This window comes from Macaca fascicularis, chromosome 11, assembly GCF_037993035.2.
Source record: "Macaca fascicularis isolate 582-1 chromosome 11, T2T-MFA8v1.1".
Lineage (NCBI taxonomy): Eukaryota > Metazoa > Chordata > Mammalia > Primates > Cercopithecidae > Macaca > Macaca fascicularis.
The window spans coordinates 54,400,800-54,414,434 of record NC_088385.1 but is presented as its reverse complement, the minus strand read 5'-3'; the positions used below and the strand labels follow the sequence as shown (position 1 = coordinate 54,414,434).

Here is a 13,635-nt window from a genome sequence, read left to right as displayed (position 1 = left end):
TACGTTTGTACTAGTTAGTAGTTAGTAGCAAATAGATTTCTTAGTTTAATACTTTTCCAATGCATTTAATATGACTGTATTCTTTTTTTTTTTTTTTTTGAGACGGCGTTTTACTCTTGTCCCCCAGGCTGGAGTGCAGTGGCAAGATCTCAGCTCACTGCAACCTCTGACTCCCGGGTTCAAGCAATTCTCCTGCCTCAGCCTCCCTTGCAGCTGGGATTACAGGCGCCTGCCACCATGCCTGGCTAATTTTTGTCATTTTAGTAGAGACGGGGTTTCACCATGTTGTCCAGACTGGTCTTGAACTCCTGACCTCAAGTGATCTGCCCGCCTTGGCCTCCCAAAGTGCTAGGATTGTAGGCATGAGCCACCGTCCCTGGCCTATTACAGCTGTATTTTTGGTAATGCTGGTTGTGTGTGTTGTGTATGCCAGGGATAAATCTAGTTATTTTCACACATTATGGTCATTTTCACATATTTATTTACTGTTCTTTTCAGTAAAAGTGATTAAATATTAAATATAGTTTAAACTTTTACATCTTTGTAAGACTTCCTTACAAAAATTAATTCACAAGTTTACAGAAGGCCTTTGTTAGATGTCACTGTCCATAATTATAAAAACATTGCCACGTGATATGTGTAATGTCCTGCGACTAACATACAATAAGTAGCTTTTACAAATTTGTTGGGTTCACCTTCTTGTTAAAAATGAATTTATGTTAATAGTTGTGAAAATACAATGTGAATTTAAATCTCTTATGGCAATATGACAAAACAAAACACCTCTAGGAAATGAGAAATCTTGGGGTAAACCATTGTGTAAATGATCCAAAATCAACAAAGTTAGTATCCCAGTGGGGAGGGAAAAAATTGCTGTTTATTTTTATAATGGATCTTCATGATAAAAAAAATGTGGGCATTATTTTTAAAAAGTAGAGGATAGCAGTTTAGTATAATGCCTTTGAGACTGGATTTGAGCCCCACTTGATAAAACTTTGCAATCTTGAGCAAGTTAATCCTTGTGTTATCCTTACTTTTTCTCCTTAAATTGAGAATAACTCCCAGATTATATCAAAGGAAATAATGTGCGTAAATGTGGAGGCAATTTCAGGTGAAACGAATTTTAATTTCCTTTTTAGTCACATATTTGTGACACCACCTGGTCACTGGGGAAAGTGGTCAGGAAAGAAAGGAAGACTACAGAAAGTAGAGAGAGAGTGAGTCTCAGTATTATTGAAATGAAGGCTAGGCCAGGGTAGTCTGTGCTTGAAGGGCTGGCAGCTTGGAAGTATTTTTAGCAAACCTCTAGACAGAGTGTAGGAGAGCAGAGACGTAGGTGAACTTGGGCCTGGGGTTTCCCCTGAGAATGGTATCAAGTGAAAGTTTTCCTGATCCTTTAGTCTCTGCTAAAATATCTTATTTTGCTTTATTTCCTTTTTTTTTTTTTTTTTTCATTTTTCTGTTTCCTGATGTCAAAACTTCACCTGTTTGGTCCCTTTTTCTCTTTATTCCTTTGTTCTTTTCTCTCTCTCTCTTTTTTTTTTAAATGATCACAATATACAACTAAATAAAATGTTAACACTTCTGAGTCATGATTTAAAAAAGGAATGAATTGAACCTTTCATATTTTCTTAAATTCTTTCTTTCTATAGTGGTTTCTTTCATGGTTTACTCCTGTTACTAGCATACTGTTCTTCCCCACAGTCCTTCCAGCTGTCATCAGTGACCCTCAGCAGCTCTCAGTACCCCAGGTCTACACTTAGCAGAGACCAGTGATTAGGAAATTCATAAATTCAAATCATTATTTACATATCTGTTGTCAAGGAAAAGGTTTAATAGACATATCCATTCGTGATCAGTATCTTGATGAAAACTGTTGCTGATATAGTTCTTAGCAAAGCATAGGCCATAACTTAATATTATTCTTTAAAATAGAACTGCTTGAAGGATTCTGTTACAAATTTTCTTACAGCTTTTTCATTTTTGTACCTTCATTTAGTAACACTCATTTATTACCATTGGGTCATATCTCAGCTGCGTTAATGGAATTTCTGGTTTTAACATTGAGTTTGATATCTACTGCAGAAGCAGAAGTTCTTATATTTATAACTTTGCAATTTATAATTCAACTGTGTTGTTGGAATGTATACTTAGAGTATATTGAGGAAAGTTTCTTTCTCTTTTCTAAAGATAGAACAAAACAAATTTCAAATGTATATAAAAGTATATAGCGCCAACTGTTAATCAATATTTGCAAATTTTAGAAGAAGCTTTTCTTAACTTGTTTCATTTTTCAATACCCTTGGTGGAACAATAGCTCCTCAGTGTATTTCTGTGTGTCTGGTATGATGATATAGTGAAGAATATTGTTATATTTTATTAGATATAAATATATTATTAAATATCAACATAAGTTGAAAATGACACGTGTGGTGATCGAGATAAACAGTGAAAGCCATTTACTTTATTAAATTGGAAAAAAGGGTTTACTTTTACCAACTTTGTGAATATTACTTGACAGATTTTTAATCCTGGGCTAGTTTTATCCAGCTACTATATATATAATCCTATTAATCTAGTAAACACATTTGTTTAGGTTTTAATGATAGTCTATCCCATACATAATGCTGGTTATTGTCTGCCCTTATTCCATTTGCCTTCAGTTAGTCCACAATACTACTGTTGGTTTGGTAATTTCTTTGCTGTATTGCCCCTAGAATAGAGTCCAAACTCCTTCCATGGCATCCAAGTCCCTTCATAAGCTGTCTTCAAGCAGCCTTTCAGGCTTTGTCTCCACCGTGCCTTGCCTTGCACCAGCCCCACTGGACCTCTCACCTTCCCACTGACTGTGCTGCACCCTTCAACTTTGCCATTCCTGTGTACTTTTTCTGTGAAGGCTTCCCTTATGCCAGTGTTTATCTTCCCTCCTGTGTTCTCTTAGCATTTTGTGCTTTCATCTCTTAAACATACCTATGGCCTTATATATTTACATATACATGTCTCTCTCCCTCATTTAGACCTACCTGGGATAAGTGCTTTGTATAGCTTTTTATTTTTATTATTTATTTATTTATTTAATTTATTTATTTTATTTTTATTTTTTATTTTTATTTTTTTTTTGAGACGGAGTCTGGCTCTGTCGCCCGGGCTGGAGTACAGTGGCCGGATCTCAGCTCACTGCAAGCTCCGCCTCCCAGGTTTACGCCATTCTCCTGCCTCAGCCTCCCGAGCTTTTTATTTTTGTATTATCAGACTCCTACATCTGTCTAGCCACCAAACTGAATTTACTAATCACTGGGATATTAGCTGTAAGAACATTGTAGCCTTTTAACTTGTGACCCTAAAATAGGAAACCTTTCATATTTTGATTTAAGGAATTGATTTTAATTGTTTTAGAAACCACTCAAGAAGGTTATTATTGAAGAAACTGGTAATTTGATACAGACTATTGATGTGCCAGATAGCACTACTGCTGCTGCTCCAGAGAATAATCCTATTAATCTAGCAAATGTAATAGCAGCCACCGGCACCACAAGTAAGAAGAATTCAAGCGAAGATGACCTTTTTCCCACAAGTGATACTCCAAGAGCAAAAGTATTGAAAATAGAAGAAATCAGTGATACTTCATCCCTGCAGTGAGTAGAAATACTGTTATTTGATGATCATCTAGAATGGGATAATTCCACTGGAGAATTGGTATTACTGAGACTTCTGATTTGTACTCATCATGCTGATTTTTTGAACTGCCTAACTTAAGGTTCTGGCTTTTTCTTTTTTATTTGTACTTATTGTAAGGGTGATTTTGCTTAAGGAATGATTACTGTCTTTTTTTTTTTTTTTTTTTTTTTTTAACCACAGTATGAAATTTAGAGATGGTAAGAAGGTATCTTGAAAATTGATTTTGTTTAAAATTTTTCATTTCTAGGATTTCAGTTTATTTAGTTCAGCAAAATTTTAATTTTTTTAAAGGAAGCTTCACAAAAATGTAAAACTTATGTATTGCCATTATTTCATCCATTAGTATTTAAGACTGTTGTGGACTTTAACTTTTATTTGGCATTTAAAAAATAGTTTACGTGTTTTTTCTTAATAATGAGAATATAGAAGATACAGACTAATTAGGTTCATTTTGAGGTATTGGAAACCTTACTCATAGTTTTACATTGCTGCTCAACAAACCTGCTAAAGGTTGTTTTTTTCTTGTAAACTTTGAACTTCAATAGTACTTTTATTAAAGTGATAGTATAGATCATGGGACAATACTAAATAGGCAGTTTTTTTGTTTTTGGAAGATGCGTTTCTTCCTTTTTGGAGTATCTTGAAAATGATCATTTAGATCTTTGAAAGGCTAAATCATTAGTGTATGTGACACGGTAACTGAAATATATAGAAATGGTGTACTCAAAAGGTGGATGGGCTAGCTGCCCAGCAGAGTAGAATAGTCATTACATAGCCAGCATGTGAAAATTTGCAAGAGCTTAATCTATTTTGCCAAAAAATGTTTATATATTATTAGCTGAAATAATTTTGAATGCTTGTATAATACAAATAGATTATATAATATCAAAAATTAAAAAATTTTTATTAATGTCTCCTTGATTGAGCTGATTATTTATGGTTCTTTTCTGTTTGATGCCTCTGAAATATTTCAGACCTCAAGCCAATTTGAATCAGGATGTATGTCAGTCTTACAGCGAGAAATTGACTAGAGAGATAGGACAAAAACCTGCTCAGTTTGCCACAACTGTTCTTCCTCCAATTCCTGCAAACTCGTTCCAGCTCGAATCTGATTTCAGACAATTGAAAAGTTCTCCAGATATGTTGTTTCAGTATTTAAAGGTAAGAGAGAGGAAGCTAGTACTTCTGTTGTAAGTAAAAGGTCAGAGAACTTCTTTTGTCACTTTATAATAATGGTGCCATATTTGCTTTTTGTAAGATATTATTGTAGAAATTATTGTAGAATACATCACCCTGGTCAGACCATTTAAAAATATTTACAACCAGGGAACCTGGGTGTTCTGCTTTGGCAATAGATTCTGTGTCAAATTCTATTGTCTCAAATAACTTAATCTAATTTCATATATATTAGCTTAAGCTTAATTCTTCATAAAAATCCTAAAATGCATTGAGTGTCTTCTGTGAGCCGAGCAGTACTTGCAATATGTAGGCAATCATTCTTATAATATTTGCTCTAAGAAAAAGAATCAAATCCTATGAAATTTAGCAAATAATGGATTAGCATGGTCTTTTTCAAGTGTCATGAGAGTAACGTTCCCTTATAATTATGCAATATAAAATTACTTCCAAATACATTTTCTCATGTAATTCTACTTTTTAAAATCTCTAGTGTTCTTTGAGAGCCTCTAAAGTTTTCTGTCTCTCTTAGGATGGTGTGTATCTCTTCCGCTCATAAGACTTTTCTGTGACTGGAACAGAGTGATTATCATGCAGTTCCTGTAACTTTCATTCTTCTATCATAATTGCATTTTAATGTGACTCCATTATTATTCATAAGTGCTAATGCATAGTAGTTACTCTTTTCTTTTCGTTTGGGATGGAGTTTTGCTCTTGTTGCCCAGGCTGGAGTGCAATGGCGCAATCTCAGCTTACCACAACCTCCGCCTCCCAGGTTCAAGCGATTCTCCTGCCTCAGCCTCCCAAGTAGCTGGGATTACAGGGATGCGCCACCATGCCCGGCTAATGTTTTGTATTTTTAGTAGAGATGGGGTTTCGTCATGATGGTCAGGCTGGTCTTGAACTCCCAACGTCAGGTGATCCTCCCGCCTTGGCCTCCCAAAGTAGTTATTCTTTACTATTTTTACCCAAGCAATTGTTGTGTAATTTGTGATCTGTAAGTGTTGCCATCAATTAATTGTCTAACTTTTTATTTTTATTTTTCAAGCAAATTGAACCATCTTTGTATCCTAAGTTGTTTCAGAAAAATCTGGATCCAGATGTATTCAACCAGATCATTAAAATTCTGCATGACTTTTACATTGAGTAAGTCAAGTTTTTTTTAGTTATACAGTAAGTCCTCACTTAATGTCATTGATAGGTTTTTGGAAACTGCAACTTTAATTAAAATGATTAAGACATAGGAACATAAGTCTTGTTTATATCAGTTGGCCTATGGTAAAGTTGGTTTGTTTATACAGTATGCCATTTCACATAAAGTCGCAGTTTTCACGAACCTATTGATGATGTTAAGTGAGGATTTACTGTACTCTCATAATGCTATGCTATTTCCAATGATTTGGGGAGTTCATTCTTTTTGAATGTGTATAGCAAATTAGCAGCATATAGCAAAGTTAGCTTTTTTGTAAGTTTCATTGTTACAGAAGTTGCAAGGAAATGACAAGTACAGACAATAAAAAGGGAAAAGTTTAAAAGGGAGGAAAAAGGACTCTTAATTTTTTTGTAGAGAAAAGTAGGGTGTGGAAGTGACCAGTGTTTTAACAGAATGATAGTTTCCGTGCTAAGCTCTTATTTAAGAATATTGTAATTTCTTCAGTTGACTTGATAAATCTCTTCATTTGGACATTTAAAACATAGGTAGTATCCAGGGGAAAAATGATGTCATTTATGTATAATTAGATGCCTTGTGTTAGTAAACAGAATTATTAACAAATGAGCTACTTTTAACTGATCATTTGTTTTTATATTTGGATTATTTCAGGAAAGAAAAACCATCACTCATCTTTGAAATCTTACAAAGACTTTCTGAACTAAAAAGGTTTGATATGGCAGTGATGTTTATGTCAGAAACAGAGAAGAAGAGTAAGTTCTATGAATGTTTTCCCATGTTTGTTTATTTTTGTACTTTCCTTTATCATTCAACAAATAATAGCTGACATTTATTGACTATTTACTGTGTATAACGTTACATTTAATTATATTTAAATTATATTAAATTATATTTAAGTTAATTAAATTGGATAACAACAGTTAAAATTGTATTGTTAGTCCTGACAATATTATGAAGTGTAGGTACTATTTTCACTCTCCTTTTACGGAGGAGGAAACTGAGGTCTAGAGAGGCTAAGAAACTTGCTAAGGTCGCATAGCTAGGAAGCCAGACCCAGGATTCGAACCCAGGCAGTCCAACTCCATAGTCTGAGTTCTTCTACTTGAAAACTCAATAAATGGTATAATGGTTGAGTTCCTACTGTTACTGAGTATGTAAAGGATCAAAGCCGCAGGACCATGTAACCAGGTGAGGTATAGTAAAGGCCTGATCTATTCTGAGAGAGGTAATTTCCCTGAGTTTGCTTTTAGCTGAATTCTCAAAGAAGTGCAAGAGTCAGAGGAAAGGCTGGGCAAGAGAGTTTTAAACTGAAATAATGATATGTGCGGCGGTTCTGAGGCAGGAAAGAGCAAATTGAGTCCAGAGAATTTAAAGTGGTATGGCTGGATTGTAGAATAGGGAGTAATAAGTGGCAGGTGATGAACCTGAATAATTTTATTTCTCTTTTATTTCCACATCACAATCTTTGGCATAAAGAGTCCGTTTTGAGAAATCCTAATTAAAGTAAAATTGCACTATGCAGAAACTTCAGTTACTCAGAGTTTTGGACTATACTCGTTTCAGGAGAAAAGAGAAAAATCATTCACATACAAGTGTGTCTGTTTTTTTATTTTTAAAAATTAGCAAAACTCAGTGTATCATTTTCAAATACCTCCTGTGCTAAACATACGTGGGCTTCTTTTATTTCTTCTTTATCTTTTTAGCAGTGATGTTGAATGATTTTTAAATCTATAAGAAAGATACTTTTGAAATTATACTTAGGGAAGTGGACATGTAATTTAGATATATATTTTTTTAGGCCAGGCATGGTGGCTTATGCCTGTAATCCCAGCACTTTGGGAGGTTAAGGTGGGAGGATCGCTTGAGACCAGCCTGGCCAACATGGCAAAACCCTGTCTTTACAAAAAATACAGAAATTAGTTGGTTGCGGTGGCATGCATCTGTAGTCCCAGCTACTCGGGGGGCTGAGGTGTGAGAATTGTTTCAGCGCAGAAGGTTGAGGCTGCAGTGAGCCATGATTGTGCCACTGCATTCCAGCCTAGGCAACAGAGTGAGACTCTGCCTCAAATAAATAGTTAAATAAAAATTATATATATGTGTGTGTGTATATATATATGTGTGTATATATGTGTGTGTGTGTGTGTGTGTATATATATAAAAAATAGTGAGGGTTTAAACCAGAAGTTTTGGTTTTAGCTTTAGTTAACCAGAAATGTTCCTTGAAATCCCTGAAAAATGTTACTGTTTCTTATTACTGTTTTGACCTTTACCACTCTTTTTTCAACCACTCTGCCCTGTTATAGTGGTTTTATATAGCTTTTAATATACCAAACTGCCGACTGGGCACGGTGGTTCACACCTGTAATCCCAGCACTTTGGGAGGCCGAGGCAGGCAGATCACCTGAAGTCAGGAACTCAAGACCAGCGTAGCCAACATGGTGCAACCCCATCTCTACTAAAAATACAAAAAAAAAAAAAAAGAGAAAATTAGCTGGGTGTGGTGGTGGACACCCGTAATCCCAGCTACTTGGGAGGCTGAGGCAGGAGAATTGCTTGAACCTGGGAGGCATAGGTTGCAGTGAGCTGAGATCGCACCATTGCACTCCAGCCTGGGCAACAAGAGTGAAACTCCGTCTCAAAAGAAAAAAAAAAAAATTACCAAACTGCCAAACTTATTTTGGCCTCGAGGACTTTGTGTTTGACTCTTCTCTCAACCTAGGATCTCTTCCTACATATCTTCACTTGTGTGCTTCTTCATTTGGTTTTCATCTATCACCGCTTCAAAGACATCTTTCTTTATCAACCCCCAATCAACCTCTCTCTTCTTACCCTGCTTTATTTCTCTTCATAATACATTACTAACTGACAGTGGTGTATGTGTATGTTTATTATATCTCCCTCTCTAATAGAATGAAAGCTCCATGACAGCAGGAACTTTGTCTACCTCATTCTCTGGGCCTCAGTGCTAGTACATAATAACCCATCAGGGTTAGTGTGTTGAATGAATGAATTTATTGTAACTCTAATGTGATAAGTTCAAGGTGTCCGAGAATGCAAGTGGGCTCTTCAGACTGGCTGACAAATAGTACTGTCTTGATGAGGTTTCCACTGTCTGCTAAGTTAAACATGGAAAGCACTTAGAATGGTTCTGGCATGCAACTGAGTATTCAGTAAATACTTAGCTGTTGTTATCTTTTATTATTGCCATTATCATTAATAACTGTTAGCTAGTTCTCCAGTTTTAACGTTGAGAAGCATGAACTATAACAGTGTTTTCCTAATGTTGAGTGTCGACTGAATAGTGGTAGTAAATACAATTTTTTTGCAATTCATAATCTTATTCTTAACATTTAGTAGTTTTAATTTGTAATATAAAAATATTTAAATGTCCTATCAAGTGTGATTTCATCGATGTCATTGCTATTTTTCATTTGCAGTAGTGATGTAAAGTTTTCTTTTAAAATAAAATGATTTAGGTTTGAAAAACAGTTTAATTGAAATAAAAATATTAAGTAAATAAAAGTTCACTTGTTACACAAGGTGAACATTTTAAAGGTAGTACAGAATGAATTAAGTTTAATCTGCAAGATTAATATTGAGAATGCAGGGGAAATTTTATACTACTAAAGCAAAATATTCTGGAAAGAACCATTGTTGGATTGCTATATAATTTTGTATTCTCAGATTGGCTTTTTAAACATCTGAATTAGAATTTATAAACCTATTTATTGCTTTAAAATGTAAAATGTTTTTGACAAATCAGATTGCTCCTTTTAATTTACATTTTGCTTGGTTTTTAAAAAATGAGATTAAAATGGAGATTTTTTTTTTCTTTTTCAGTTGCACATGCATTATTTAATCACATAGACAAGTCAGGATTGAAGGATAATTCTGTCGAAGAACTCAAGAAAAGATATGGTGGTTGATTTCCATTTTTGCTGAAATAATTGTTTCCGACTTTCATATGTAAATTTTTTCTACTGACAGTGTTTTGCTTTTTAAGAAAATGAAATTATATAGCAGGAAAGGACTATCTTTGAACCTAATTAACTATAAAGTGAATTGTGATTTAACTGGTGAGAATTGTATTCAAGTGAACTCTGTGTTTTTTTGAAAATAAAAATATAAACAATGAGGTATGTTTGTAAGGATCAGCATTTTATTGTATGAGTCATTTTAAATGTTAAATTTAGACACATTCTTCAGTGACCCATAAATGTAACATTATTTTTATATTTTCATGAGTTTTTGTAAATACATGCCAAAGCTGCTTCATTAGCATATGAATAATTATCTTTGTATAGAGGAAGTTAAATAGTGAGATCCTTTCTTTATAAAACTTTTTAATGTTATTGTGCCAATTCAGTAACATAAAGTTATTTAGTTGCAGGGTATGCATTTTTAGTATTTATGTTGAAAGAAAGAAGACTTTTAACTAGATTTTCAAACTAGGTTAATTGAAGTATCACAGTATTCTTACATTTTAATGCCATAGGGTTTTTTCCCTTATGATATCCATGTTACATACCAGCTAAGGACAGATAATCTAATGAAGGTGTAAAAATGTAAAAATTAGTAATGTTTAAAGTACTAATTAGTATATAGCCCATATGTATGTGTTGGATGTGAGTGTAGCATTTGTAAGCTTTTGAAAGTAGGGCTAGAACTCTATTCATCGCTGTACTCTGCATGGTACCTAGTACAAACCTTTGCACATAGTTAGGTGCTCAACTGATACTTATAAAATTTAATTGAATTTGACACAAGAATCATATTAAGTAAATGTTTAAAGTAGCAGCCTAGCAAATTTTTGGCATGGTGTAAACACTGGTAAAACCAGTGTAATTTTAGAGACTACCAAGTTGTTAAAAAATATTAGGACACCATCCTATAATTGTTATCAGCATCAATAAGACAGTTCAGTTTACAATTTTATACAATATTGTTAATTTTTATTGCCACTATACATATTACTATTCTTATGAATTGTTTGAGAAGTAATCATAATTTATTTACAAAGATAATTTCTCCAGGTTGTGGTATAAATTATTGAGATATGTTTGTAATTTGGATAATTTGAATGCTTTACAATACATTTAAGATAGCGTTTATTTTTTGTTCGTTGTCAAATGTATTATGATATATAAACAGGCAATGGATTTTAACTTTTTATCTGCTATGATCTGAATGTTTATATCCCCCACAAATTCATATGTTGAAATCCTAACCCTGAAGGCGATGGTCTTCAGAGGTGGGGCCTTTGGGAAGTGATTAGGTCAGGAGGGCCGGCCCTTGTAAAAGAGGCCCCCGAGAGCTTGTTCACCAATTCCACCATGTAAGGACACATAAGAAGGCACCATCTACAAATAAGAAGGTGGGCTTTCACCAGACACCAGAGACCAGAATCTGCTGGCATCTTCATCTTGGATTCCCCAGCCTCCAGAACTGTAAGAAATAAATTTCTGTTTATATTAATATAAGCTACCCAGTTTGACATTTTATTATAGCAACCTGAATGGACTAAGGTATGATCCTTTGAAGAAACTTACAAGGTAGTCAGGGCAGGTAATGTTATTGTCATTCTTAATGTAAGAAAAGGAGGCTCAGAGGGTTAGTGTTCTCTACATGATTACAGAGCTAAAAATTGGCCAAAACAGTTCAGAACGTGCTGTCTTGTCTTCTCTTAATGTAGAGCTATTTGAGCTACTCCCGGCTGCAGGTTTTTTTTTTTTTTTTTTTTTTTTTTTGGGAGATAGGGTCTCGCTCAGTCACCCAGGCTGGAGGGCAGTGGCCCGATCTCAGCTCACTGCAAGCTCCGCCTCCCGGGTTCACACCATTCTCCTGCCTTAGCCTCCGCGCCCGCCGCTACGCCCAGCTAATTTTTTTGTATTTTTAGTAGAGATGGGGTTTCACCGTGTTAGCCAGGATGATCTTGATCTCCTGACCTCGTGATGTGCCCGCCTTGGCCTCCCAGAGTTCTGCGATTACAGGCATAAGCCACCGCGCCCGGCCTCCCAGCTGCAGTTTTTATGTTGTGTTACCTGTGTAGAGACTGTTAACTGAAGAAATACAGATCACAAGATTTACTGTAGAATTTGAATTTTAAAAAATTTCTAATGTTAGCCTGATTTCTCCCCAGAGACATTTTCATGTAGTGATTTAAGACTAGAGGCTCTGAATTCAGACTTCTTGAGTTTGAATTCTGGCTCCATCTGGCTTTAGGGCCTTCAACAAGTTACTTTTCTATTTGTTTTTGAAATCTGTAGAATGGGTATAAGTGAGGATTGAACAAATGCACACATTTTGTGTTTGGAGCAGGGCTGGGTATATAGTAAGCTACCACTGTTACTATTATTATTACAATTACCATCATTTCCTAAAAGTGATCAGAATAAAGAACAGTTTTTAGGGGCTATCATATTATTGCCTTATTGCAAAATAGCATAGTGGTTAATAGAGTCATTTTTGGGTCAAATAACCTGAGTATACAGTCTATTGCACTCAACTAGCTTGTGAATTTGGACATATTGCTTAGCCTCTCTCAGCTTCAGTTTCCTCTCATATGAAATAGAATATTAATAAATGCCTACCTCAAGATTTTTAGAAAGGCTAATACTTGTAAGTATTAGCACATTAGTGCCTGTCACATAGTGCTCAGTCATTTTTATTAATAATAGTAATATTATTGCCTTAAAGGTACAAAAGCAGTACTTTCCCAAGTGGTTTCTTTCTGGAAATGTAGTTATTTACTGTTAATTATATCTTTTGACTTGATAGCAACATTTACATCATAATTATTCTTGTATTGTTGGCGGAAGCGCCATGCCCATCATTTAGTGGCTGCCTCCCACTCTTGTTTTAGTTACACTCAATTTAATAAATTGATGGGGTATACCCAAGTCCTCACCATTTTAACAATTTGTGCTAATGCATTTGAAAAAAGTTTTACTTCCAACATATAAATCCATTATCTCTGTTAACAGGAGGCGTTTCTGAACATAGTACCAAGGCTCATTTTACCTTTTTACAATTCTTTCTTAATGTTTGACGTTTATCAGAGTTATCTTTAAAGAAACATTAAAAATTTAATGTTAATGAAACTTCTGTTTGATTCATTCATTTAATTAATTTAACAAATATTTGTTGAATCTACATGTAATGCCAGGCACTGCTAGACACTGGAAATACAAAAATGAATACAGTAAACATGGATTCTTTCCTCACAAAGCTTACAATGAAGTGGGAGGTGGGATGGGATGGGGGGGGATACAAATAAAGAGGTACAGTGTAATAAATGCTAAACAGGTAATACCAAGGGATCATGGGAAATACCAGGAACAACAGATGCAAAAGGCAAGACAAGTTTGAGAAAACTTGTTTTATTTCCAGCATAGAGTGGGAACTGGATAGTGGTTAGAAATGAGGCTGGTGAAGAAAGAAGGATTGAGATTCTAGAGGACATTTAAACTTCATCCTGAGGGTACTGCGGAACTAGTGATAGTTTATATGGAAAGGTGATTCTCAAATTTGTATTTTATAAAATTTACTTTGGCTACTATGGGAAGAGCAATTGCCTGGGGACATTAGAGACAGGGGAACTTGTCAGAGGA

At 34.8% G+C, this 13,635-nt stretch overlaps 1 protein-coding gene across 2 annotated transcripts in view; it reads left to right on the top strand.

Annotated features, from left to right (window-relative positions):
• RPAP3 (RNA polymerase II associated protein 3) overlaps positions 1–11,136 on the top strand; it is a 44,355-nt gene extending 33,219 nt beyond the window's left edge. Inside the window, exons 13-17 of one of the 2 annotated variants that reach the window (XM_005570657.5) lie at positions 3,397–3,635; positions 4,653–4,839; positions 5,930–6,000; positions 6,677–6,777; positions 9,866–11,136. In XM_005570657.5, the coding sequence (XP_005570714.3) occupies positions 3,397–3,635; positions 4,653–4,839; positions 5,930–6,000; positions 6,677–6,777; positions 9,866–9,951 (684 nt within the window). In that variant the 3' untranslated portion in view covers positions 9,952–11,136. Of the gene's footprint in view, positions 1–3,396; positions 3,636–4,652; positions 4,840–5,902; positions 6,001–6,676; positions 6,778–9,865 lie in introns of both variants that reach the window. The other variant, XM_005570655.5, reaches the window with a different exon arrangement.
• Positions 11,137–13,635: the final 2,499 nt, after the last annotated feature.